This window comes from Eulemur rufifrons, chromosome 7 (assembly GCF_041146395.1).
Source record: "Eulemur rufifrons isolate Redbay chromosome 7, OSU_ERuf_1, whole genome shotgun sequence".
Classification (NCBI taxonomy): Eukaryota; Metazoa; Chordata; class Mammalia; order Primates; family Lemuridae; genus Eulemur; species Eulemur rufifrons.
The window spans coordinates 280007885-280032958 of NC_090989.1; the positions used below are offsets into that span (position 1 = coordinate 280007885).

Here is a 25074-nt window from a genome sequence, read left to right on the forward strand (position 1 = left end):
AGCCAGTTGCCTTAGCGGCTGCACTGTAAGGAGGCCCTGCCCTCCCTGTCAGCTGGGTTCCTGTGGCATTGTGTCCTGAGCTTGTCTACTGTTTTTCTTTAGACATCTAGTGCCTCTCGGAAGTCCGTGGATGCCCCCTCTTGGCCAGGTGTCTACCGCCTGTCCATGTCCTTGATGGAGCAGCTGCTCAAAACTCTGCGGTACAACTTCCTGACCGAGGCCCTGGACTTTGTGGGTGTCCACCAGGAGCGGACCTTACAGGTGAGGGCCTGCCAGCATCACAAGAGACGGGGCCTCAGGGTAAAAAGGCATCTGGGCCATTCAGGGGGCAAGTGGGTATGGAGCTTGGGCCTTGGCAGTGGAGGCATGTTGATGCCCTCATTTCTGCGATGTGCTGAGGACTGTTGGCTCACTGACCAGCCAAAGTCTGCTGAGTGACAGGAATGGTCTCAGGTCAGCTCGACAGAAACTTGGTTGTGCTGCCACCTGTTGTGTTGCCACCTCGGTGTTTGTGGGCCCAGGACCAATCCTCTCCACAGGAGGGCAGGCATGGTTGTGTCTGAGGTCCCGGAGCCATCCCCATCCTTCCCTGCTGTCCCCTCTCTTCTCAGTGCCTCAATGCGGTAAGGACAGTGCAGAGTCTGGCCTGCCTGGAGGAGGCGGACCACACCGTGGGCTTTATTCTGCAGCTGTCTAACTTCATGAAGGAATGGCACTTCCACCTGCCTCAGCTCATGCGTGATGTTCAGGTGGGGGCTTCAGACATTGTGTCTTGGAGGAGTCTGGGGAAATGCTTGGGGACAGGGAGGCTGTGGGCACTCTTTGGGGCACCTCCAGTTTATTGCAGGCTATTCCTGAACATGGGCTTTTTGCTTGGGGAGCACAGGGCTTGGTTTCATTTTGCTTACTCTGGCTAAAGTTTTCCCTCCACCATGAAGGGCAGCCATGTAGATTAAGAACCTGGGCTCTATCAGATAGACCTTATTCAGATCCCTTAAGGACAGACCTGGAGCTGGGAACCAGCTGGAGAGGGGGGCAGGGAAAGAACACAGGCTCTGGAGCCAGAAAGGCTTTTGTCATTTGCTGATTTTGTGACCTTGGCCAAGTCACTTCACCTCTGTTTTTCTTTTCCTTTTGTTTTTGTAGAGACAGGGTCTCACTATGTTGCCCATACTGGTCTTAAACTCTTGGGCTCAAGTGATCCTCCTGCCTTGGCCTCCCAAAATGCTGGGATTACAGGCATGAGGTATTGCACCCAGCCTCACCTCTATTTCTAGGTCTGTATTCTTTTCCTGTAAAATGGGAATCAGTCATATCCTCATCTTCTTTACTTACTTTGGACCTTGTAACGTGCCAGGCATTTAGCTAGGTCCTAGGTAAACAGTACAGGCCTGAGTCCTGCTGACCCCAAGTTTGCAGTGCTACATATTTAGTGGCTGGAGTGTGGCCAAGTGAGCATTAGGAGATAGGAGAAGAGTGTCAGGGAGTGAGGGAAGCACATTGCTATCACATAGAGACTTGTTGGGTCTGTCTAGTCAGATGACTGGGGCTGCTGCCCACGAGAATCTTCCTCTCCCTCCCATGTCTGTCCCAGGTCAACCTGGGTTACTTGTGCCAGGCCTGCACGTCCCTGCTGCACAGCCGCAAGATGCTGCAGCACTACTTACAGGTAACTGAGGCCCCGAATACCCCTGAGTGCCTAGAATGCCTCACCCTGGTTTCCCTGGGCTCCAGCTTCATTTTCTGACTCCCCAGAACAAAAATGGAGATGGCCTCCCCTCAGCTGTCACCCCCCGAGTCCAGCGACCGCCCACCGCTGCTATGGCTACACCTGCTGCCTCCGCCTGCTGCTCCTCTTCCAAGCAGCCCACTGCTGACACAGAGGCCTCAGAGCAGCGGGCCTTGCACACAGTCCAGTACGGCCTTCTCAAGATCCTTAGCAGGACCCTGGCAGCCCTGCGCCACTTCACCCCAGATGTCTGCCAGATCCTGCTGGATCAGGTACCAGTTGCCACCTGTGCGGCTCTGCCAGCTTCCTGGAGCAGTTAAGGCTGTGTTGTTTTGTGCTCTGCCTCCCCGCTGCTGTGTACTGAGAGCCACCTGGCGTCCTAGCTGGGTCCTAGATCACCCTTGTCTTGCCTTGTAGTCGCTGGATCTTGCTGAATACAACTTCCTGTTTGCCCTGAGCTTTACTACCCCCACCTTTGATTCTGAAGTAGCCCCCTCCTTTGGAACCCTTCTGGCCACAGTCAATGTGGCCCTCAACATGCTTGGAGAGGTAAGTTGGGAACTGTCAGACTTGCCCTCCCCCCATTCTTCCTCCAGTCTGCCGCCTCCTAGCCTACCGGGCCTGTCATCTGACCTTGCTGGGGATAGAACCTGCCTGTGAGCATCATTGTGAGGATTAAATGAGGTCACTGATAAGCAGGAAAGTTTCAGCAAGTGGGAGCTGTTACTGTTGGCTTTTTTTTTTTTTTTGCTGCTTGTTTCTCTTCTTCCAGCTGGACAAGAAAAAGGAGCCTCTCACCCAGGCCGTGGGGCTCAGCACGCAGGCAGAAGGGACCAGGACATTGAAGTGAGACCTCCTCCTGGGATCTGACAAGGGGCTGGGGCAGTCACGGGCCCACTGTTCTCTTGGTTGAATGCCCTTCAACAGTGCCAAAAGCCTGCCCTTCCCTCCAGGTCTCTCCTGATGTTTACCATGGAAAACTGCTTCTACCTGCTCATCTCCCAGGCAATGCGGTACCTTAGGGACCCGGCTGTGCACCCCCGGGACAAGCAGAGGATGAAGCAGGAGCTCAGCTCAGAGTTGGTATGGATGGATAGAGGGCTCTGATTGGAGGGGTCTGGACCAGCAGGGCCAGAGCCCCATGGGGTCCTGCCTGGCCAGCTCCTGAGGGGTGGGGATGGTGACCCAGAGGTGCTAGGCCTCATAGAGCTGCTTTTTTTCTTGTAGAGCACACTGCTTTCCAGCCTCTCGCGCTACTTCCGCCGGGGAGCCCCCAGCTCCCCTGCTGCTGGCGTCCTCCCCTCACCACAGGCCAAGTCCAGCTCTCTCTCCAAAGCCAGCCCCGAGAGCCAGGAGCCTCTGATCCAGCTGGTGCAGGCCTTTGTCCGTCACGTGCAAAGATAGAGCAGTGGCATGCTGCCCACCCACCACTCTCCAGCACCGTGGCCCTGGACAGTGGGGGTGCCGTGGCTGCTGAGGCCAGTCTGCGACAGAGGGCAGATCCTGTCACCCTCTCCCCAAAGTGGCCACGACTCCAACCACCCATCTGCTGACATTATTTTTGTAATAGATTAAGAGGTCAACAGCAGGGGCAGGGAGCCAAGCGCCCCTTGTGCTCAGGCCCTCACATTCAAAAATGCCCCAAAGAGGTGAATTCCTGTCCTTCGAGCATTCCCCACAGCACTTGGCCGGCCCAGGGGAGAGGCGGGAGCTAGTGTGTCAGTCCAGGAGAGGCTCTACGCACGGGCTTGAAAATCTGTTTTCCATGATCTGTACTTGCAGTTTTTTGGTAATACTGTGGTCTATTTATACAAATATTAAAATACTGTTTATAGACAACTGTGTCATACGTGACTTCAAGGCCTGGGAATGACAAGCCCACTCTCAGAACCTTGAACAGGAGTCTCCCTCGGCCAGGGCCCCAGGCAGTGGCTTGGGAAGGCAGGCTACTCATCGTGGTTGACTCACCGGCACGCCTCTGCTAGTGTCCTCAGGCAGAGGGGCATGCGGGGTGGACACTGTCATATATTCCTTTTGTTGTCCTGTCCCTGACCACCCTCGTCCACCTGCCCAGCTGGCTGAGCTCATCTGTGGGTGTGGCCTTTCTTCAAGCTCTGTGGCTCCTACTTACAGCTCTGCTCTCCCTTTCCCGTCCCCCCTCCAGAAGCCCAACAGCTGCTGTCCTTAGGACTGAAGTCAGAGTGCGAGGCCCCGCTAAGGGCTGTCTAGAGGTTTCTAGAATCAGGCTGACCTGGGCTTGAGTATCTGCTCAGCCACTTGGCGGTTGTCCCTAGAGGAGGTGACTGTCTTGTCTTTACATATCTGTAAAACGTGGTCGCTGAGGACAGTGTGAGAACATGTGGGCCACATGCTGGGCTCAGTGACCAGCAGAAAGTGCTGACAGCCACCAATGACTGGAGCTTAAACTGTCAGGCAGGTTCTACAGTCCACTCCACAACCTAAATTTAGGAATGTTTTTCTTAGGAATGAAATGTTTCTTGTGCAGCTTCACGTCTGGGAACAGCAGTGCGCTCTGAGCACAGCCCCCACATGAGGAAGGCAGGCCGCGCCTCCCATGCACTAGTGTCTTGCGGGGCCAGCTGCAGGGCACTCCACCCAGAGAGAGTGGGGCGAAGCGGAAGTCTGCCCTTCCCTTGTCCACCTGCAGGGCCAGCCCCTGACAGGAGCCCAGGCAACTCACGCAAGAGGAGGGTTTATTCGTCATTGGCTAGAGAGCAAGCGACAGGCAGAAGTAGAAATACCAGTTAAAAACTGAGTGTGGAGAGGTGAAGGCTGCAGCCACCAGACTTGGCTTGAGCTGTGAGGGGTGGGAGGGGCAGGGTAGCACCGGAAGATGCTGCTCCAGGCTCAACCCTGGCTCCTGCCAGGCTCTCCCCTCCCTGCCAGAGCCCTGCCTGTCGCCAATTTCCCCTTTGCTGCTTTTGGCAACTAAACGGCAGGGGCTCTCTTCTTGCCAAGGGTGCCCCAGGGCTTCCGAGGCCCGTCTGTGGCTGCCCCCACCCTGGCCCAGGTGCCACGTGCAGCTGCTGCAGGCAGCCCCTCCCTCCTTAGCAGGAGCCGGGAGGGTTGGGGTGCTCAGGAGGTGCAGGCAGGGTTGGGGGCTCCAGAACCACAGGGCAGAAGCAGGGCCAGGTGAGGGCTGGGGCCATTCAGCCTCCTGGGCTCCCTCACAGCTGATAACCGGGGCATGGGCAGAATGGGATGAATTAGTCTCCCCATCCCGAGCAGCTGCATCGCCAGCAGACAAGGTAAGTGGCAGGGCTGTGCCTGTCCTCTCCTGCCCAGGCCAGAATGGGCAGGGGCCCAGGAGGGGACCTGCCTAGCTGAGCAGTTCCAAGTAGGTGACAGGGACCTTGCCCTTCTTGTTGCCTCTCTCGCCGATAAGCCAGTCAGGGTCCATGCCAGGCAGGCTGTAGACGGTGATGAGCTGCAGAGGATGGCAGAAAAGGGAAGGTCATGCCCTGGCCAAAGGCAGAGCTGGCCCCAGGTCTAAGGGGGGACAGAGCCGCTACCTCCCCATGATGAAGGTGTCTATACCTTCAGTGGCAGGTGTTCACCACCTCGGCCACTCTGCTGAGACCTGGCAGAGGGAGGATTGCTTCCTCAGAGCTAGACCCCCCTCACTACCGCCACCCAGCATCCCCCCAGGTCCCATGCACCCAGTCCTGGTTCCCCGGTGGCTCCTCATCCAGCCTGCTCCTGCCCCCCACATGGCACCAGGCCCACCTCATCAGCCAGCAGGGCCAGCTCACTGCTGTCAGCAGCCTCATAGTCATAGAGCACCCGGGCCTTGCGGGTCCCGCTGGCAGGGGGGGCCACCTCCTCCAGGCAGAGTGCAGCCTCCCCTGGAGGGGCCAGGCTGGCCACAGAGGGCACCACAGGCATAGTGGCCGCGGTGGTGGTAGGTGAGGTGCTGCTCAGGGGTGGGGAGGCGGGCTCTGTGGTGCCCACGAAGGTGCCTGGGAATCTGGAGAGGAGGGAGCACTTCAGCAGGCAGGAGTCGTGCCCCTGAGGGAGTCCCATAGGCCCCCCCCACCCAGATACCCCAAAGGCAAGGGCCCCTCCCCAGTCTCAGGAGATGCCCTCCTTACTCACATGGCACCCTGGGAGCTGGCAGCACAAAGGGAAGAGCAAAGCAAGAGTGAGATGGTCCCGGCCCCAAGCATTCTCTAGAAATTGCTCTCAGAGCTCCAGGGGACTCAGTGGTCACCAAGGCCAGCCACCTTAGCCTCATACACGTGGGGTGCCCAAGCCCAGAGCAGGTTCCGGGCAGAGCCCTCCAGTCCGGCTGTGTGTAGGGACCCTCAGCTCCCAGGGAGAAGGGCCTTGCCCGGAGGAGCTCCCACTGCCCACTGGGTCTGGGAGCTGGGGGACCCCAGTGCCCGTCCCACACCTGCCCAGCTGCTTCTGCAAGTCCAGCATGTGGCGGTAGCACTGCGCGTAGTACGTTGTCTGAGACTTGACGAACTCGTGCAGGCAGCGAAGATGGTTCACCTGTGGGGAAGAGGCCAGTGCTGAGTTCCAACCTCCTGCCCCGGGGAGTGAGCAGAGCCTTGGACAAAAAATTCCATCTCTACCCTAGTCCTCTGCCAGACCCCGGCCCAGCATTCCCGTGTGTTCTGTCCCAGCTGCCTGCTCCGCTGGGGGCAGAGAGTGACACCCAACCCTGTGGGACTTGCTCTGTGAAAGCCCCTCTGGTCACGCTAAAAGCCACCCTTGGGGACTCAGGGACAGCACTGCCCTGCTCGCCTCCTGAGCTTCAGGTTCACTCCTACCTGGGGATGGGTTTTACTGGAGGGGGCGGTCAAGGACAGGACTCACGTGAGTGCTACTGATGCCCTCCAGCAGGAGACGGGTCACTTCTGCCTGCCGGTCAAACTCTGTCTGGGCCACTCGAAGCTCCTGCTCGGCCTGGACAGGGCAGGGCAGATGTGAGTGCCCACGTGGCCTGCCCAGCCTCCCTCCCCTCTGCTTTCCCCTGTGCCCTGAAGAGCAGCCTGTCACTTCCCCAGGGACGCAGAGAGACATCTGGGTCTACCTGACTGCATACCTGGAGCCCTGACCCTTGCTCAGCTCGAGCCCCTTGCAGGACCCCCATGGGCAGGTGCAGTGGCAGACCTTCCCTCTGCCACCCGTCAGGAAAACCCACTAGCAAATGCCTCCCAAGGGCTACTACCGGGAGGGAAAGCAGTCACCCCTCGCCCCCGACAGCAGCCCCAGTGGGTGTGGGGCAGGGCCCTGCCAGGAGGGATGCCCGGGCCCATCCCACCCCCGCTTCCCCCAAGCCCCTCAGGCCTCAACTCACCTTGTCCACCTCATCATTCCAGAGCTGCGGAGACCACAACAGGATCGGTCAGCAGGGGAGGGGAGGACAGCCAGACCCCAGAGCCTGCGCCCTGTCCCAGCTCTCAGAGGCCCTAGTCTGCCCACCCTGCCCCTCCACCCCCGCCAACCAGGAGCTGAGGCCAGGGTGAGGCCCAGTGTGAGAGCAGGGTGCCACGTGCAGGGAGGGGGACAGCCAGCCGGGAAGTCCTGCCTGTGTTTCTCCTACAGTGTCAGCCCCAGTCTCTGAGTGGGGTCTCAAGAGAGACTGTCCCCCACCCCACCCTGACTCTTGGCTAAGGCCAGTGGGCTGGGAGGCAGGGCGGTGTGACCCTGGGACAGTCACTGACACTTTCTGTCCTCCGGCAGAGAAAGGCAGCCTCGTGCCTGAGTCACACTGGGGCTCAGTGGCAGAAGGAAAAGACAGGGCAGTCTCCACCCTCCAGGATGTTTCTCCTTCCATGCAGCCCGGCGAGGAGGGCGGGAAGAGTCATCCAAGGTGTAAAAGGAAAGACCCCCCTCCCCACCATGACTCCTGCCCACTTCTGGAGATCCAATCTAAGACAATAACCTAGAACGTGGGGACAGTCCCCGTGGAAGCCCACAGCAGGAGCAGCCGCCGCCTGCACAGCACCGACACCCGCAACGGGCCTGCGAGAGCACACAGGGCTGGTGCGTCCAGGGACAGTTACCCAGCCGCAGAACAACTGCACCAGTGACACCTGGCAGCATGCTCACGATGGGCGAGGGCCAGTGGGTCTCCCCCTCAGGGAGATGGAAGGGACAGAGGGGGCAGAAAAGGCACAGCAGTGGTTTCGATAGGCACGAGGGAGAGGTGCGACCGGCCTAGTTCCCAAACTAAACAGTAAATACCAAACATCTCTACAAAGCTGTAAAAACAACAGACATCAAGACATACGGAGACTTCCTGGCCCATCCCCTGCCCGCCTCCGTAGGACAGGCCCTGCCCCCCAGCCTCTGGCCTTGGCACAGCCACGGGCCCTCTGCCCTCCCACTCCCTCTCCTCTGCCTCACACACCTAGCAGATATCCTCGCCGCCTATCTTTTAGGGGTCTGTGAACTCCTCCTGTGCCCTCGGGGCCCACCCAGGGCCTAGCATTCAGAGGTGGTGAGGGGGTGGGGGTAGGGACAGCAAGACTCTCAGGGCCCCTGGAGAGGGGACAGCTGCTGTCCTAAGTCCACCACGCTCCTCAGTTTAGCTTGCGGAGCCACTATCACCAGCAGGGAGAAGCAAGTCCCTCCACATGGTCACAGGGGCTGGGAGCCAGGCCGGTGGAGAGGTGGGGGCCGGCTGGTGTGCAGCGCCCCTGCCTTACCGCCCGCTCCAGCTCCAGAGCGCTTGGGGCCAGTGGCGCAGGGGTGGGGGAGGCGGCCCGGGGGGGTGGGGCGCTTACCGCGGAGGCGCTGGCGGAGAGAATGTAATTACGAGGTCTAGTCTCCTGAAAGTCAGGCACCGTCTGGCGGGGAACAGAGTTCATGGGGGGAGGGGTCACCCTGGGCCAGGGCCAGGGCCAGGGCCAGAGCCAGGAGGCTGCCCCAGAGTCTCCCACAAGGAGATGTCAGGAGGCCCCGGCCCCAGGGACAGGAGGACAACAGACAAATACAACACAAAGCCCCTTCTCCGGATTCCTACCGCCTGGAGAGAAGGAGAGTCCAGACAAAGACCAAGTGGGTGCACGCCAGAGGGTGGCCCGAGAGCAGATGTCACAAGGAGACAGCTCATGGCTGCTGCCACAGCCCTTGCTTCTGGGCAAGCCACAGACCGGCACCGCCCTGTCCCTTCCTCCCTGGTCCAGTCACACTCAGACGCCCCGTTAGCTCCACAGTCCCCTGCACAAAGCCCATCCTGTCCCCACCATAGCTCCCTCCATCCCAGAACCCCCGCACACCACATCTCTCGCTCCTGCCTCGAGGGCCAGGCCCCTCCCCCACAATGAGGGTGGACAGATGGATGCATGGACGGACAGGGTGACAGGCCTTCAACATTTGCAAAAAGCTGACTCACAGGCTCCAGCGCCTGGCATCCCCCCGAAACCAGAGGCTCCGCACGGTAGAGGCTCTGGTGGGGAGACCAGCTGTTTGCAAAATGCCCAGGGACGCGGGCCGGCCACAACACTGTGGGCCCCCGGGTGCGACGGGCAGACCAGAAGCAGCACAGCACGTGGACAGGTATACTCACATCTCCCTCACACTGAGCCAAGTTACCCAAAGCAGAACAGAAAGGAACAAAAACAAAGAGTTAGTGAGTCCACAGCGCAGGCGGGAGCAGGCCCCCCAGGCCCCGGCGGGAGGAGGGAAGGCGGGGCGGACAGGCGCAGGATGCACGGCCGCCCTCTGAAGTACTGGGCGGGGGACGGGTGGTGTGGGGTGTGTGTGTGTGTGTGTGTGTGTGTGTGTGTGTTGGGAGCCTTGAGTCCTCTGGGATGCTGTTCCTGGTACTGCCGGGTCCTAGCTCTGGAGAGGGTGGCCTGGCTCAAGCCTGAGGCACGAGGATGTCCAGGCCCAGCAAGTGAAGAAGTCACACCACTGCAGTGACTACAGAAAGGCCCCCTGGCCTGGCTGACGGAGGAGAGTTCGTTCTGGCCGAGTTACTTGAGAGAGGTTGTCCAGCCCTGAGTGACTGGGGAGACTGTCCTGTCTAGGTGACTTAGAAGAGGCCATGCCAATAGCCACAGGTCACCCTAGCCAACCCCAACCGGCTGAGCGCTACCCTCCAGTCTAGACCCCACACGCCTGAGTGAGCTGAGAGATTGCCCATGGCTCTTGCCAGGGGTAGTGCAGGCCCAGTCGTGGCCCTGGGGCTCTGGGGCCACACTGTGGGAGGGGAATGCAAGGAAGGTTTGGGGCCAGGGCTGTCACGGGCAGCTGGGAGCTGGGAGCTGGGCTCAGAGCCTGGGCAGGCATGGGTGGCAGTCTCCCTAGCATGCTGTGGGCCTGGGAGTTCCTTCTGCCCGGCATGAGGTGGCCTTTAGGCCCCTGCACCCCCAAGCGGCCTGGCATGCCAGGAGTAGGCTCACCCTCAGGCCCAGCTCCCCGAATCCCGGCCTAGCCCTGGTCAAATCATCCCTTGCTGTGTCCCGCTGGCCCGGCCAGGCTGAACAGGCCTCAATGAGCTGGGAGAGAAGGGGGACCTGGGATGGTCCCGGCCCCCCCCAGTCTCACGGGGCTGCCTGATTAGGGCCCTTCAGACTTGCCCCTGAGCAGGTGGGCAATCCCGTTCCAGGGTTCTCACCACCGTGGGCGTGCCTGAGCATAGGGCACCCCGGGCCCAGCGTTCAAGCAGCAGGTGGGGTGTTAGTAAGGGGAGCCATGGCTAGGCAGAGCCAGGGACAGAGCTGAGCATCCAGGAGGGCAGGGCAGGGGCATGCGAGAGACTCCAGCTGGCTGTCCGGAAGGGTGTGGGGTGCCCTACACCCAGGTGGGGGTGCTGCTGGTCCACCCACCCCATATATGTCTGCCCTGGGACCCAGAGTTCTGGGGCCACCAGGGTTCCCTGTGGGGTGGAAGCAGAGAGGCGTGGCCTCAAGTGGCCAGGCCAGCCCAGCACCCGCCAGCCATGCCTCTCCAGCCAGGGAGAGGGAAAAGAGATCATGCCAAACACCAGGTCCCTTCACATTCCCTGCCCCTGGGCTCCAACCAGAGCCTGCGGCCAGGAGGCCAGAGGGGACACCTACCGTGGCTTTGGCTTCCGCGGCCTTGGCCCTCTTCAGCCGTGCTTTGCAGGCATCCAAGTCCAAACGCCGGTTTTGGAGGAGCCGCCTTTCCTTCTGGAGGGTGGGGCAGGAGGAGCAGTGAGACCCTGGGCAGCCCTGGGAGACCCTCAGCTGTGGCAAGACTGGCCCACGGGGATCTCTGGTCAAGGCAGGGAAACCAAAGCCCAGAGATAGGAAGTCACTCCAGTCATTAGTACACAGGAGCCACTTCTGGAAAGGCCCCAGGAGTTCTGGGTCCCCAGCATGGGAGGAGAGCTGGGGACCTTTGAGGAGAGTGCTCAAAGGATCTGAGGAGGGGGCTGTCATGGTTACCAGGAGGCACAGCGGTCCCAGGTCCCTCACCGAGATCGTCTTCCAGTCCCCTTCCAGGAAGTTTCGCAGGGGAGTGAGGAAACTGACGGAGGCCGTGTGGATGAAATCTCTTTCTGCAGCTCCCAGGCGCTTTTCAGCTTCGGACACCTTGATCAGTGTCTTCCCTGAGAAAGCAGAGCTGACGTGAGGAAGAGGGTTGTGCTCAGGCTGCTCTGACCCGCAGGCAGCAGGGAGAGCTCAGGAGAAGACACGCTGAGAAGGACAGAGCAGGGGCGTTCGGTGCCGATGGTGCATCTGGCAACAGTGAAAGCAATCTACGTGGCCATCAGCCGGGGACCAATAAATAAACAGTGAGGCTGCCAAACTATTTAATGGCCGTGTAGCCATTAAAAAGACTGGGGGGTTAGGCAGGGCACAGTGGCTCACGCCTGTAGTCCCAGTACTTTGGGAGGCTGAGGCGGGAGGATTGCTAGAGGCCAGGAGTTCAAGACCAGCTTGGGCAACATAGCAAGACCCTGTCTCTACAAAAAATAAAAAGCTTAGCCAGGCATGGTGGTGCATGCCTGTAGTCACAGCTACTCGGGAGGCTGAGGCAGAAGGACTGCCAGAGCCCAGGAGTTTGAGGACAGCTTGGGCAACAGAACAAGACCCTGTCTCTGAAAAAATAAATAAAAAAAGATTGGGGTGGGGGATTGGACTGGGACTTCCAGAATGACAGAGAAGAAGCAGCTCAACAAATCTTCTCCCTAAAAAACTAATAATAAAACTAGACACACCTGTCAAAAACATCCCTTTCCAGACTCTGGAAATCGTCCAAAGGCAAAAAACCAAACTGAGAAATATTTATTCAAGACAAACGAGAGACCTTGGTAGGAACAATGGGAGTGGCGTTTTAGCGTGCGGGTGCTCCCACCTCCTCCTGCTCTGTGGCTCTGTAGCTCTACCAGGCAGGGCAGGCTGTGAGGCCGGCAGTCCTGCTGCTGGAGAGAGCTGACTTGACTTGGAGCCAAAGCACACAAAAACCCGTGGGACAACGTTGGAATCAACAGTAACTTCAATGGCAAATAAGAGGGAAAGACCAATATTGCAGCTAACCTGAAGTCGGAATACTGGTCAGACACATAACACACCTGCCAGAACAGGTGATCCAGGAAACACAGAGTGGGCCTTGGTAAGCTCCCAGACACCTCTGGTGGTCTGGAAGGCTGTGCATCTGCGCAGCATGCTCAGGAGAGACTGGAGAGAACCCCAGCTATCTGCTTATGCTTGGCTGAGCAGGAAGCTTTGTCCACTCACAGAGTTAAAGCCGGGGCAGACTTACAAGCTGCCTGAACTTGGAATGTGTTCCCCAACTCACTGAACAAATTTACTGGTAAAGCTTTAATAGCTCAAAATGTTTAAGCACAACCTCTGACCAATCACTGGCTGATCACTAACATATGCTCACCCAGGAGCAACCCCTAGGTTGCTAACCTTAAGCTAAGCTTAAAAATAAAAAGAATAATTTAAAAAGGGGTGGCGGGGGGGGGGGGGGGGGCGGGGCGAAGGCAGAGACATCAGTGGCTGCACACTGCAGAGGACACAGACTCTAAACAATTAGCCCAGGCAAGTCTCTAAACAAACAGCAATAACAAGCCCTGGAGGGATCGGAATACAAAGCTGCTATAATATATTACCTAAAATATCCAGATTTTGACAAAAAAATTATGAGACATACAAAGAAGTAGGAAAGTATGGTCTACACACAGAAAAAAGCAATCAATAAACACTGTCTCCAAGAAGGCACAGATGTTACACTTGGCAGATAAAGGACTTCTAAGCAGCTATTACAAGTATGTTCAAAAAACTAATAGAAACCATGTTGAAAGAATTAAAGGAAAGTATGATGGCAATGACTCATCAAGTAAAAAATATCAATAAAGAGATAAAAATTATAAAAAAAGAACCAAATGAAAATTCTGGAGTTGAAAAGTACAATAACTGAAATGAAAAATTCACTAGAAGGGCTAAACAACAGATTTGAACTGGCAGAAGGAAAAATCAGCAACCCTAAAGATAGATCAACAGAGGTTACCCAGTGTGAAAAACAGGAAGAAAAAAATGATGAAAGAAAAATGAACAGTCTCAGAGACCTATGGGACACCATCAAGTGAACCAAAATATTGAGTAATAAGAATCCCAAAAGGCAAGAAAATAAGGAAGAAAAAATATTTGAAGAAATAACAGCTGAAAATATCCTCAATTTGATGAAAACTGTTAATCTATATATCCAAGAAACTCCAAGTAGGATAAACACAAGGAGGTCCACAGCAAGGACATTATAGTCAAACTGCTGAAAGCAGCAGGAGAAAAATAATTCTTTACGTACAAGAGAGCCTCAATAAGATTAACAATCAGAATTCTCATCAGAAACACTGGAGGCCAGACAGCAGTGAGATATGTTAAAAGTGAAGGGGGGAAAAAAATCTCATCCAAGAATTCTATATACATCAAAACAATCCTCCAAACACGAAGGCAAAATAAAGACATTCCCAGACAAACAAAGACTGAAAGAATGACAGCACACCTGCCATACAAGAAAAACTTCAGGTTCAAAGGAAGCGACACCAAAAGGTAATCTGAATCCACGTAAAGAAATAAAGAGTACTAGTAAAGGTAATCACATAGGTAAATATAAAATATATTTTTTTCTCCTTTCTTCTCCTGATTTAAGATAATTATATAAAACAACAACTATAAAACTACTGTTGGGCTTATAACATATAGAGATGTAATATACACGACAACAATAGCACAAAGAAAGGAGGAGGGAATGGAAGTTATACTGGAGCAAAGTTTCCATATTTTCCTGGAATTAATATTACTCAGAAGTAGATTGTGATGAGTTTAAAGGCATATTGTAACCCTTAGAATAAGACTAAGAAAACTTTTTAAAGTTAAAAAAAATCAACAAAGAAATTTAAATGTCACACAAGAAAATATCTTTAACACAAAACAAGGCAGTAAAGGAGGAAGAGAGGGAAAAAAATGACCTGAGACACCACAGCAAAATGGCCTATGTAAATCCAAACACATCAATAATTGCATTAAATGTAAATAGATTAAACACTCTAATCCAAAGAAAGATTATCAGACTGGATTTTTCAAAAACATCCAAATATATGATGTCTATAAGAGACACACTTTAGAGTTAAAGACATAAATAGGTTGAAAGTAAAAGGATGGAGAAAGGTATACCATGCAAGCAGTAACCAGAAGAGACCTGAAGTGGCTGTACTACTGTAAGACAAAATGCACTGGAAAACAACAAATTTTCCTAGAAACAAAGAGTGGTATTTTACGATGATGAGTCAATTCATCAGGAAGATATACAATTATAAACATTTAGACATAGCATATAGAACTCCAAAATATGCAAAGCAAAACTGATAAACTAAAAAGAGAAACAGACAACACAATACTTGGAGGCTTCAATACTCTACTCTTAATAATAAATAGGACAGCAAGACAAAATCAGCAGATATAAAAGACTTGACAATATCAACCAATTGGGCCTGACATCTTATGCAACGCCCTACAGCAACACAGTACATGATCTTCTCTAGTGTACATGAAACATTCTCCAGATAGACCATGTACTGGGCCATGAAACAAGTCTCAACACATTTAAAAGGCTTAAAGTCATACAAAATACATTCTCTGACCTCACTGGAGTTAAATTAAAATCAACAACAGAAGGAAACCTGGAAAATCCACCAATATCTGAAAATGAAACAATACATCACTGATAGGAATGTAAAATCATACAGCTACTTTGGAAAACAGTTTGCCAATTTTTTAAAACGTTAAACTAAATTTACCATATGACCCAGCAATTCTACTCCTAAGTATATACCCAGGAGATGTGAAAACACATGTCCCCACAAAAATTGGTCTGTGAACGTCCATGGAGAAACAACCTAAGTGTCTTTCAAATGGTGACTGGCTCAAGGAACTGCGGCACACCCATGCAGTGGAATACTATTCCGCTATAAAAAGGAATGACGTCCCAAAACAGGCTGCAACACGGATGACCCTCAGAAACGCTGTGCTAGGTGAAAGAAGCTAGGTGCAAAAAGCAATATATACGATTCCATTTATGTAAAATGTTCAGAAAAGGCAAATTTATAGAGACAAAAAGCACATTAGTAGTTGGCTGGGGGTAGGAATGGAGCTTGACAATAAACAGACACGAGGGACTTTGGGGGTGATGGAAATGTTCTTTAAATTGGAGATGTTTGTACAACTCTCAATTTGCTAAAAATTACTAAATTACACACTTAAAACAAGTATATTTTATGATATATAAATTATACGTCAATAAAATTTAAAAATAAAAAAAGATAAACATGGCTCTGTAAGTGCTACAGTGAACAGATACCTGTAATATGATGCCAAGTTAAAAAGTCAAGTTGCAGAACAGTACACATAGTATGATCCCATTAACAAATACACGTAAGGCCGGGCGCGGTGGCTCACGCCTGTAATCCTAGCACTCTGGGAGGCCGAGGCGGGTGGATCGCTCGAGGTCAGGAGTTCGAGACCAGCCTGAGCAAGAGCGAGACCCTGTCTCTACTAAAAATAGAAAGAAAGTATCTGGCCAACTAAAATATATATAGAAAAAATTAGCCAGGCATTGTGGCGCATGCCTGTAGTCCCAGCTACTCGGGAGGCTGAGGCAGTAGGATTGCTTATGCCCAGGAGTTTGAGGTTGCTGTGAGCTAGGCTGACGCCACGGCACTCACTCTAGCCCGGGCAACAAAGCGAGACTCTGTCTCAAAAAAAAAAAAAAAAAAAAAAACACATAAATCTAAACTGGTTACTGGTTAGGGGAAGATTCCGTTTTTACTCTATTTTCTTCTGCATTGATTGAGGTTTTTACATTTAGAATGAATTCAGGTATTATTTGCATAATTAAAAAGAAAGAAAACAAAGGAGGTAAGGAAAGGGGGAGGAAAGATCAGGGCATGAGAGACTGGGACCCCCAATCCCGGGCTATGAGGCCCGCTCACCGTACGGAGTGGTGGGCCCCAGTTCGTTGGCCGCCTCTGCCATGTACTGAGCCAGCAGCTCCCCATTGGTGACCCGTGAGGGGACCTTCCTGTCCAGCTTCTCATACAGGAACTCCTCCACTCGGGCACCTGTGGGGAGACAGCAGCCAAAGCCACAGGGCTCTGCAGTCCAAGCCCAAAGACAGCAGCCATGGTGACAGACACAGACCAGGCCCCGCCCACAGAAGCATCTAGCCTAGTGAATTCCAGAATAATCTCTTGCTTTGCCCCCCTCAGCCCTGTGAGACTGGCACTATTCACCCCTCACTCCACAGAGGAGGAAGCCTCAGAGACACAAAGCGTCTGCCTGGGGTCACACAGTTGGGGGTGACAGGGCTGAAGTCAAAGCCCGCCTGCTTCTCCCCCATTAATATGATTTCCAGAACGTAATACACATTTGAGCAATCCCCTGGTCCTCGCCCCGAAGGCTCTCGGGCCACTCGATGAGCCACACAGCAGATCTCAGACTGCAAGGCGCTTCTCTTCCTGCAGGTCCTCCTGCAGTTAGCGCCTCTTGTTCTTTGCTCACAGTGTGACTTTGGCCAAGCCCTTTCCACCTCTGGCCTTGCTGACCTCTTGACAATGACCAGGTCTGTGTTTTGCCTGCCTCTGCTTTCATTTCCAGGCAGTTCTTCAACTGCTCTGTGCAAAATTTAGCATTTCTGCTGTTCCAGAGAACGTCTTGGAACCCAACACTGAGTCCCCTGTTTTCTTTCAACGGAGATCCCCCCACAACAGCCTTGAGCCCCAAGAGTCCAGCTGAAGCCCGCCCACAGCCCTGTGCCACCTGCACGGCCCCGGCCTCGGCAGGGCCGGCTTCCTGCCAGCTGCTTCCCCGCCCGGCCACTCACTGGGGTTGGGCTGCAGCAGCACCTCCGTCTGCCTCAGGATCTTCTCCGTCCAGTTCTTCGTGCTGTCTGCTCGGGCCAGAAGGTTTTCAAAGTGGGCATCAAGCTCGGTCTTCTCGGCCTGGCCAAATTTCTCCTCTGTGAACTGTGGCGGGGAGGACCAAGGCGGGGAGGGCTCAGAAGGAAGTGGGGGTGGGACGGAAGCTCCCCCTGGCTGAAACCCAGCCCCAGGGTCAAGGACGTCACCCCACAGGTGAGGCTCTGTGACCTTGCAAGGCTTTGAAGGTCTGGCCTCAGTGGAGCTGGCCTTGGCCTTGGCCTGGCCTAGGCCTCAGTTGGCCCCTTTGTGAAGCGAGGCAGAGTCTGGGATCACAGCTTCTCTTGGAAATCTAGTGAAAGCTACGGAACGCTGCCCACAAAAACGCATGCTCGTACACAATCTGGCACACAACTTAGAAGGACGAGGAGCCCTTGGGAGGCCATCTCTAGGGTCCTTTGAGCCTGACTCTGAAGGAGAGCACTTGGTAGAAAGTGCTCAGGGAACCAACAGGGCACAGAGCATGGTCTGGGTCACCAGGGGGCTCCACGGGCAGCTGGGAGCCGCCATGGAGGCGGGTGGGAGGGTGGGAAGAACTCAGGTTCCAGGACCAGAGGGACCCGATTCAAGTGCTAGTTCTGCCAGTGTTGAGCTGTGTGACCTTGGGCGAGGGGCTCTACCTTACTGAGTATCAGTTTCCTGAGCTGAAAAATGGGAGTAATCATGGCACCTCCTCTCGGGTTGTGATGCGGGTTCGCATGGAGGCCGGGGTTGGCGCAGAGCTGCTGTCCCGCATGAGGAGCTGCTAAGAGCTCGCGGGTGCAGAGCCGCCTGGGGAGGGAGGGAGGGAGGGAGGACAGACAAAGCTTTGCCTCTGGCTGCCTGGCGTGGTGCACAGGAGCACTGCCAGCCCGCCAGAGCCTCTCCAGGGCCTAGGATATCACATGCGTCCCCCAACAGAGCTGGCAGGAGTCATGGGGGCCGCCTATGAACAACCAGAAACTGGCCCAAGTCCTGCCCCCTCTGATCTAGAAGAGCCCTGGAACACATGTCCCCATTTTCCGAACGGGGACACCAAGGCCTTCTCCAGCTATCGGAAAGGACTTGCCCAAGGTCATAGCCAAACAGCAAAAGAGTGAAGCCCTGCAGGAGTAAGACGAGGAACAGATATTGCTGACCAACCCTGCCCTAGGGGCTTTACACCCATGACCTCCAGCGCGGGTACAGTCAAGTTGCCCATTTTGCAGATGCTACCGCTGAGGCTGAGCCAAGGGCAGGCCTGTGCTGGAGTCAGCGTCAGCATGGTCCAGGGCAGGGGCTTGGAGGCCCTTCCCAGAACCACTTGGTAGTAATGAATCACCCAGAGGCCTCAGACTGCTCCAGCTACGGGGTGAGGAGCGGGAGGCTGCCAGGAGCCACCAGGCGGCTCAGCAGCCATCAATTATGTAGCAGGGCTTGGGTTTCTCCCCACAGGGCTGGGGGGCCAGGCGAGGCTATAGTCTCCAGCTCCCACCTGGGGCCGCTGCTCCCGGCTTCCTCCTCCCTCCCCCACCCTGGCCGGCCCAGCCTCCTCTTCCTCCTCACGTTCCCCAAACTGAGGCCTTCCAGGGTGGGCCTCAGGCTTGTCCCCCTCCCTGCACCACTTTCCTGTGGCTGTGGCTCTATGGCACACTGGCAGCCAGGCCCTGAACAGGCCTCGCCTCACCCAGCCCTTTGAGCAGGGTGGCATTTACCCCATTTTCGAGATAGGGAAACCAAGGATCAGAGAGTCAAAGTCACCTCTCTGGGCCTCTGTGCCCCCTGGAGAATGTGGGTAACTGGATCCATTTCACAGAAGATTTGGCTGGCACGCAGTATGGGGCTGATGTTAGCTGGTCTTATCACCGTCATCATTAACAATAATATGGCCTCATGCTATATTAACAATAATGTAGCCTCAGCTGTCAGAGGCTGCCCTGAAGGCACCAGGGTGTCACCGTAAATGTGCACCTCAGCCCCTCCCCTTCTCACCAAGGCTGAGAGCAGCACCCCCCACCCTGCGGCCTGGCACCCCACATCCATGCAGGTTCAAAGTTCCACCAGGCTTTCCTAATCTCCTGGGCATCTCTCCGCATCCACTACGGCCTGCCTGGCTTGGATGATGGCGGTGCCATCACCTCTCTGGCTTGTATGATTATTACTCTACTCTGCTATTACTACTAATGGTATCAGTGCTAGCAACTCCCACACCCTCTGGCATCTTGTCCAAATACGCCTGAGGTTTTCCTGCCCCGGTGCCCTTATCTGGGCTATTCTTGCCACCTGGACCAACGTCACAAGCCCCTCCTTACTTTCAGGCACAGTCAGGGGCCCTCCATGCAGGAAGCATCCCAGAATCCTCCAAGCAAAAGAGATCCTGCCCTCTGGAGTCTCATCTCAGGGCCAAGGCCTCACTCCCTGCCAGATGGGGGTGGGGAGAGGCTCTTCAAGTTGTCCTTAACACATGCAGGGGCTGAGAGCTTAGCCAGCACGTCCTGGTACCTGGTGAGGTGGCATCTACACACACGTATTAATAATAAAGAACCCCTGTCCCATCCCTCCTGACGGACTCCCACCCCAAGCAGCCTGTCTTCAGGCAGGTTCCCTCTGTGGCCTTTCCTGCCAGGTCACATTGCAGGCCCCTCTCCTCTCTGGCCTGCCATCCTGTCCACTCCTGCCAAGGGCAAGGGGCTTGGTGCTTGAGTCTGAGACTGCTCCCTGCAAGATGACAGCAGCAGAGGGGTGGGCGTGCAGAGTAGAGAAAGCCTCTATTTATAAAGCTCCCAACCCACCTCCCTCCTCCACTGTGGAGGCTGGGGCCTGGGTGCTGGCTCCCACTCTGGTATGAGTGACCCTGCGGGCTGGGCCCCCACCAGGCAGGGCAATGCCCCCCTTGCGCCCAGCCCTGAGCCCAAGCCTCCCCACACCTAGGCTCTGCGGGCCCTGGCCAGGTCAGGCGGCAGGGCCCCAGTGGTAGCAGGAAACTGGCAGATCAGGTTCTTCCCAGATGTGGGAGATAGTGCCGTTGCCATACCAACCCTGGGGACTGCCATACCACTTCCCAGACGGACTGGGGCTATCCAAGGGGCTCTGGGGTGCTGGCAGCCCCACTAGGGCTGGGGATGCACACCAGGCTTGGAACACAGAGCAGCCAATTCTCACTGGGACACTAATCCTCAACAGGACACAGCGCTTTCTAGTAAACATGGCCACATGGGCTTCCAAGAGACTGGCTGGGGCTGGGCTCCTCTGTGGAGGGAGGACCGTGCTCAGCAGAGCCAACAACAACGGTGGACAAGGACAACACAGCAGGACCTGTTCCCAGAGCACTGAGATGGGCCAGTTCTGGGTCTGCAGAATCTCGCTGAATCCCACAGCCACCCTTGAAGGCAGGCACAGTGTCACACCTGATTTACAGACGGGGAGACTGAAGCTCAGAGACAAGTGACTTGCCCAAGGTCACAGGCTGCACAGGTGCAATATTAACCACATTATCCACCAATAATGAGCTTGCCTTCAGTGAGCACGTACATGCAGAGTGCCACAGAATCTTCACATCCATCCTGGGAGGGAAGGATACTGATCCCATTTTGCAGATTGAGAAACTGAGGCCCAGCAAGGTGACGAGGAGGGTGAGTTCCCACCCATACCTGACTCTAAGTCTTCCCCATGACATTAAGCTGCCTCAGTTTCTCTCCCTGCCCCCAAATGGATAGGACTTATTCCAATCTTAGCATTATTGTCCTGGACAGCTTCCCAAGGAGGGCACCCAGCCAGACCCCACCCCTCTCCCCATCCCCCAAGCCCAGGGAATAAGAGGAAACAAACTCCCATGGAGCCGAAAAGAAATAGTTCCTGGCTTCCAGCCCGATTATCCAGCGGGTAAAATGGACCTGAAGGATCACAGTACCACCTGCCCATTGCACAGGTGCAGAGACTGAGGCTCGAAGAAGGGGTTGTGGCGGATGCATGAATCCTGGGCCTGGGACCCAGGCCTCCAGATGCCCCTCCAGGAGTCAGAATCACGGTTGGACAAGGGCAGGGAGGCAGGAGCCACCCGGTGCCCTCTCCTTCCCTCAGCTGGGCAGGCGCCAGGGCGGCGGGGTAACCCAGCCAGTCCATACGGTGAGCACTGGTACCTCGCCCCAGGCAACAGGGCCAAGGCCTCGCTCGACCCCGGCTCTGGGCCGCCCGAGCTTTCTCTTTCCGGACAGCGCATAAGGAGCAGAGGCTCAGTGGGGCTGACCTGGGTGGCAGCGGCACGGGAAGGGCTTCCCCGCTCCCCCGGGCTTCTGCCGCAGGGTGCTCCCAGCCCGCCCCACATCCGGGCCCCGGGCGCAAGGCGCAGCGCCAGGCCTCACCTGCACGGCCCGGGTGAAGAAGATGCCCGCGTCCGACGCCAGCTTCTTCATGTTGAAGTCCATGGCGCGCCTGCACGGCCGCCACGCCCGGCCCGAGCGCAGCCGGCAGCCCCAGGCCCGGCCGCCGCCACCCGCCCGCACCCCGCCCACCTGCTGCCGGGCGACGGCTCTCCGCTCGTCCGCCGCCCGCAGCTGCCGAGCTACCCCGAGCGCGCAGGGCGGGGCGCGGCGGCGACGGGGCGGAGCTCGTGGAGCGGGGGCGGGGCCGGCGCGGGGGGGCGGGAGGAGCTCGCGGGGCGCGGCGGGACCGACGCGGCGGGGGCGGAGCTCGTGGGCGGGGTGGGGCGGAGCTCGTGGGCGGGGGCGGTCCTGCAGGCGCTCTCTGCTGCCCCCTGCGCCCGGGACTGTGGACGGGCCTCTCTTTTTTTTCTTTTACTGAAGTTATTGAAACTGAAAACACGTCCTCTTAAATTATTGTAGGTACACACCATAATTACATATTATTTGACATCTTGCTAATGCTTTTTCAAATTTTTATTTTTTATTTGTTAAAAGATTTTTTTTTGAGACAGGGGTCTTGCTGGTTTGCCCAGGCTGGTCTTGAACTCCTGTGCTCAAGGGATCCTCCAACCTCTGCCTCCAGAGTAGCTGGGACCACAGGCATGCGCCACTGTGTCTGGTTATAAATTTTTATTTTTAATCGACAATTAAGAATTGTATATATTTATGGGGTACAAGGTGATGTTTTGATATATGTTTACATTATCACGGAAGAAAGCAAGCTAATTAACATATTCATCACCTCACCTACTTATCAATGTTTTTGTGGTGAGAACATTTCTTTTTTTTTTTTTTTTTTTTTTGAGACAGAATCTCACTCTGTTGCCTGGGCTAGAGTGCCATGGCGTCAGCTTAGCTCACAGCAACCCTGGGCTCAAGCGATCTTCTTGCCTCAGCCTTCCAAGTAGCTGGGACTACAGGCACATACCACCATGCCCAGCTAATTTTTTTCTATATATTTTTAGTTGTCCAGCTAATTTCTTTCTATTTTTTTAGTAGAGACGGAGGTCTCGCTCTTGCTCAGGCTAGTCTCGAACTCCTGAGCTCAAATGATCCTCCCGCCTCAGCCTCCCAGAGTGCTAGGATTACAGGCATGAGCCACCACGCCTAGCAGTAAGAACATTTCAAATCTACCCTCTCAGCAATTTTGAAATATACATTACTGCTAACTATAGTGGCCCTGCTGTGGAGGTCTCTACATGGCCTCTCTGGCCTGCTCCTCCCTGGCCCATGTCCCCCTGCCTCTCCCTGTTTGTGCCACTTCAGCTCCTTCTCCCTTTATCTGCACCCTCCTTCCTCTTCTCCCTGCTTCTCTGCCTCTATTTCCCTGGGGCTCCCTCCCTGACCTCTCTCCCTCTACTTCTGCCCCTGACCCTGGTGACACAACTGAGCCTGAGACAGGTCAGCTGGGGATGCACCCTCCCCCACTGGAAGGGCTCTTTGTCATCCTGGGAAGCCCTCTGACTTCTCAAAGTTGGGGGAGGGTATGCAGAGGGGTCAGGGGAAGGAAGGGAGCTCTGGGTCTGGGCAGAGGAGGTCAAAGGTCAGGTTGGTGCCAGAGTGGAGGGAATGAGCTGCCCTGGGGGTATAGACATGTGATGACCTTGAACCCAGCTCTTCAGAGCCCTAAACATGCTAGGGACGATCTGTAGATACTTCTGGCCTCCACCACCTTCCCTTCTGGCTTGGGAGGGGACTTTTTTTTTACTAGTTTTCACTTCTCCTTGCTCTCCACCTCTGGCCTTCCTCTTTTAACCCAGTGGAGAGCTCTGCTCCTGAGCTGGTACCTGCTCCTCCCTGACTTTGTTCATCTCCCTATACGTACCCCAGTTCTCCATCACCCACCCCAGCCTTCTGTGCAGGGTGAGCTTCAAGTCACTGGGGGCTTGTTCAAAATCCAGAGTCTGGTCCCCCTCCCAGCCCTGGTTCTCTCAGTGCAGGTAGTGGCCAGGCAGGTGGGGTTTTGAAAGCTCCCAGGTGATTTAATGTCAGAACAACCAACCAGTTCGGAACCACTGGTGATTTATGATGTTTATGGAGCCATCGACTTTCATGTCATTCTCACACCTGAAATCCATCAACTCTGTGTTTCTCTTTGTGTTTCTATGTGTTCATTATGTGTTTCTATTTGTCTGTATTGATCATTGACTTATTTACCAGTACCTATCTATAGCTGACCATATCATTCATTTAGCCAGCATCCAGCCATATCCTTTCCAACAACCGTATATCAATATAGTTCTATTTTCAGTCATTCATTAATTCAGTAACCCACACTGAGTACCTCGTATGTGCCAGGCACTGTGATAGGCACCAGGGATGCACCAGTTAACAAAGCAAGGGGTCCTCCCCTCATGGACAGACAAATATATAACATATCAGGTGATGAGTCCCAGGATAAAGGGGACACAGAGTGCAACAGTAGGTGCTAGGTAGCACTGATCTAATAGCTATACCAGTTCAAATATTCACCTATTTAGCTACTTTTCCACTTGGCTATTGCAGTTTTTCTAAAAACAACAGCCATCAATATTCAATATACTCCATAGGAAAAAAAATAAAAAAGAAATAAAAGCAACAGCCAAAATGTCCTGAGCCCATGACAGGCAGGGCAACAGAGCAAGACCCTGTCTCTAATTAAAAAACAAAAACAACAAATTCCAGGAACATGAACATAAGGGGCGAGGCAGCTAGCCAGGAACAAAATGCCTTTAAACTATTGTCCCTTGGCACGGGAGCGTGACTGAAGTCCCATTGCCCTGTCTCTCTGGGCATGATAAGTTTTGCATACCTCACATAGCTCAGACTGCTCTGAGCTATTTTTCTTTTCTCAGTGACTTTACGATAAGTATAATTTTAAAACGGAGTTGTGCCCAGCCCTTTGCAGTTACGAAAGGGCTGCCACACCGTTCCACCTTCACCTTGCAGGAGGGTGAGTTCCAGAGAGCTGAAGTGGCAGAACTTGATTCCACCTCGGGTCTCCCCGATTCCAAGCCCAGTACTTGGTGTCGGCACAGCTCGGTGGTGAGAATCGAACGCTCTGGACTCGGGCTCTCCGGGAAACAATGTCTCGTAGGGGCGACCGCGCGCTTTCGCCAACTCCAGAACACGGAGGAGAATGGCAACTGTTTGAGAGGATGCTGTGGGAAGTCAGAGGCGGAGGCATCTGAAAATGGGCGCTTGGAGAGCGGGAAGGATTTGTCCGTGTGGGGACCGTGAGGGGCAGGGGAGGCAAAGAGGACAGCTCACACCGCCGAGCTTCCTTTCAGAAAGCCCTTTGGAAGCCTGACTGCTCCGCCTCAGCCTGTTTAAGAGCGGCCCCGCCTCACTCAGCCGCTCGTGTCAATTTAATCCCCATGGCCAATCGTAGAAGACGAGAGACCACTTCCGCGCCTCAACCGCACTAGGGGGCGGGACATCTTGGTCACGTGACCAGCTCGATCGGCCAGAGGGGGTAGAGGCTCGGAGAAGTTCGGCGACGTTCATTGGCCAGAGAAGGGTAGGCCCGGCGCGAGGTCCCGCCCTCCGGCGGCCAAGGGTTT

The 25074-nt window shown here is 54.9% G+C and overlaps 2 protein-coding genes across 6 annotated transcripts in view; one reads left to right on the forward strand and one right to left on the reverse strand.

Annotated features, from left to right (window-relative positions):
- Nucleotides 1-3567, forward strand: part of NUP188 (nucleoporin 188) — a 46703-nt gene extending 43136 nt beyond the window's left edge. Inside the window, exons 37-44 of the mRNA XM_069476917.1 lie at nt 103-261; nt 612-749; nt 1595-1669; nt 1756-2001; nt 2147-2278; nt 2502-2575; nt 2683-2812; nt 2957-3567. Coding sequence (XP_069333018.1) covers nt 103-261; nt 612-749; nt 1595-1669; nt 1756-2001; nt 2147-2278; nt 2502-2575; nt 2683-2812; nt 2957-3133 — 1131 coding nt within the window. The 3' untranslated portion in view covers nt 3134-3567. The remainder of the gene's footprint in view (nt 1-102; nt 262-611; nt 750-1594; nt 1670-1755; nt 2002-2146; nt 2279-2501; nt 2576-2682; nt 2813-2956) is intronic.
- An 863-nt stretch (nt 3568-4430) lies between these two features.
- Nucleotides 4431-21689, reverse strand: SH3GLB2 (SH3 domain containing GRB2 like, endophilin B2). 5 transcript variants are annotated; one of them, XM_069474740.1, is made up of 13 exons: nt 21473-21689; nt 17060-17201; nt 16170-16298; nt 11149-11282; nt 10768-10860; nt 9273-9284; nt 8488-8550; nt 7056-7079; nt 6572-6661; nt 6144-6244; nt 5846-5860; nt 5477-5717; nt 4431-5177 (listed from the first exon to the last, which is right to left on the reverse strand). In XM_069474740.1, exons 1-13 carry the CDS (start codon nt 21533-21535, stop codon nt 5070-5072), a joined length of 1215 nt encoding a protein of 404 aa, XP_069330841.1. In that variant the 5' UTR covers nt 21536-21689; the 3' UTR covers nt 4431-5069. The 5 variants fall into 5 exon arrangements, with proteins under 5 accessions (XP_069330841.1, XP_069330844.1, XP_069330843.1 ...); XM_069474741.1 differs by lacking the exon at nt 9273-9284 and having other exon boundaries at nt 4994-5177; nt 21473-21636; XM_069474743.1 differs by lacking the exons at nt 5846-5860; nt 9273-9284.
- Between the last annotated feature and the right edge of the window lie 3385 nt (nt 21690-25074).

Bases quoted from the DNA above. Each gene is read 5' to 3' on its own strand.
- SH3GLB2 (XM_069474740.1), bottom strand. From the start codon at position 21,535: ATGGACTTCAACATGAAGAAGCTGGCGTCGGACGCGGGCATCTTCTTC. The intron at 17,202-21,472 runs GTGAGGCCTGGC...TCCCCGCCACAG, and splicing joins TCTTCACCCGGGCCGTGCAG to TTCACAGAGGAGAAATTTGG. The intron at 7,080-8,487 runs GTAAGCGCCCCA...TGGTCTCCGCAG, and splicing joins TCTCCGCCAGCGCCTCCGCG to CTCTGGAATGATGAGGTGGA.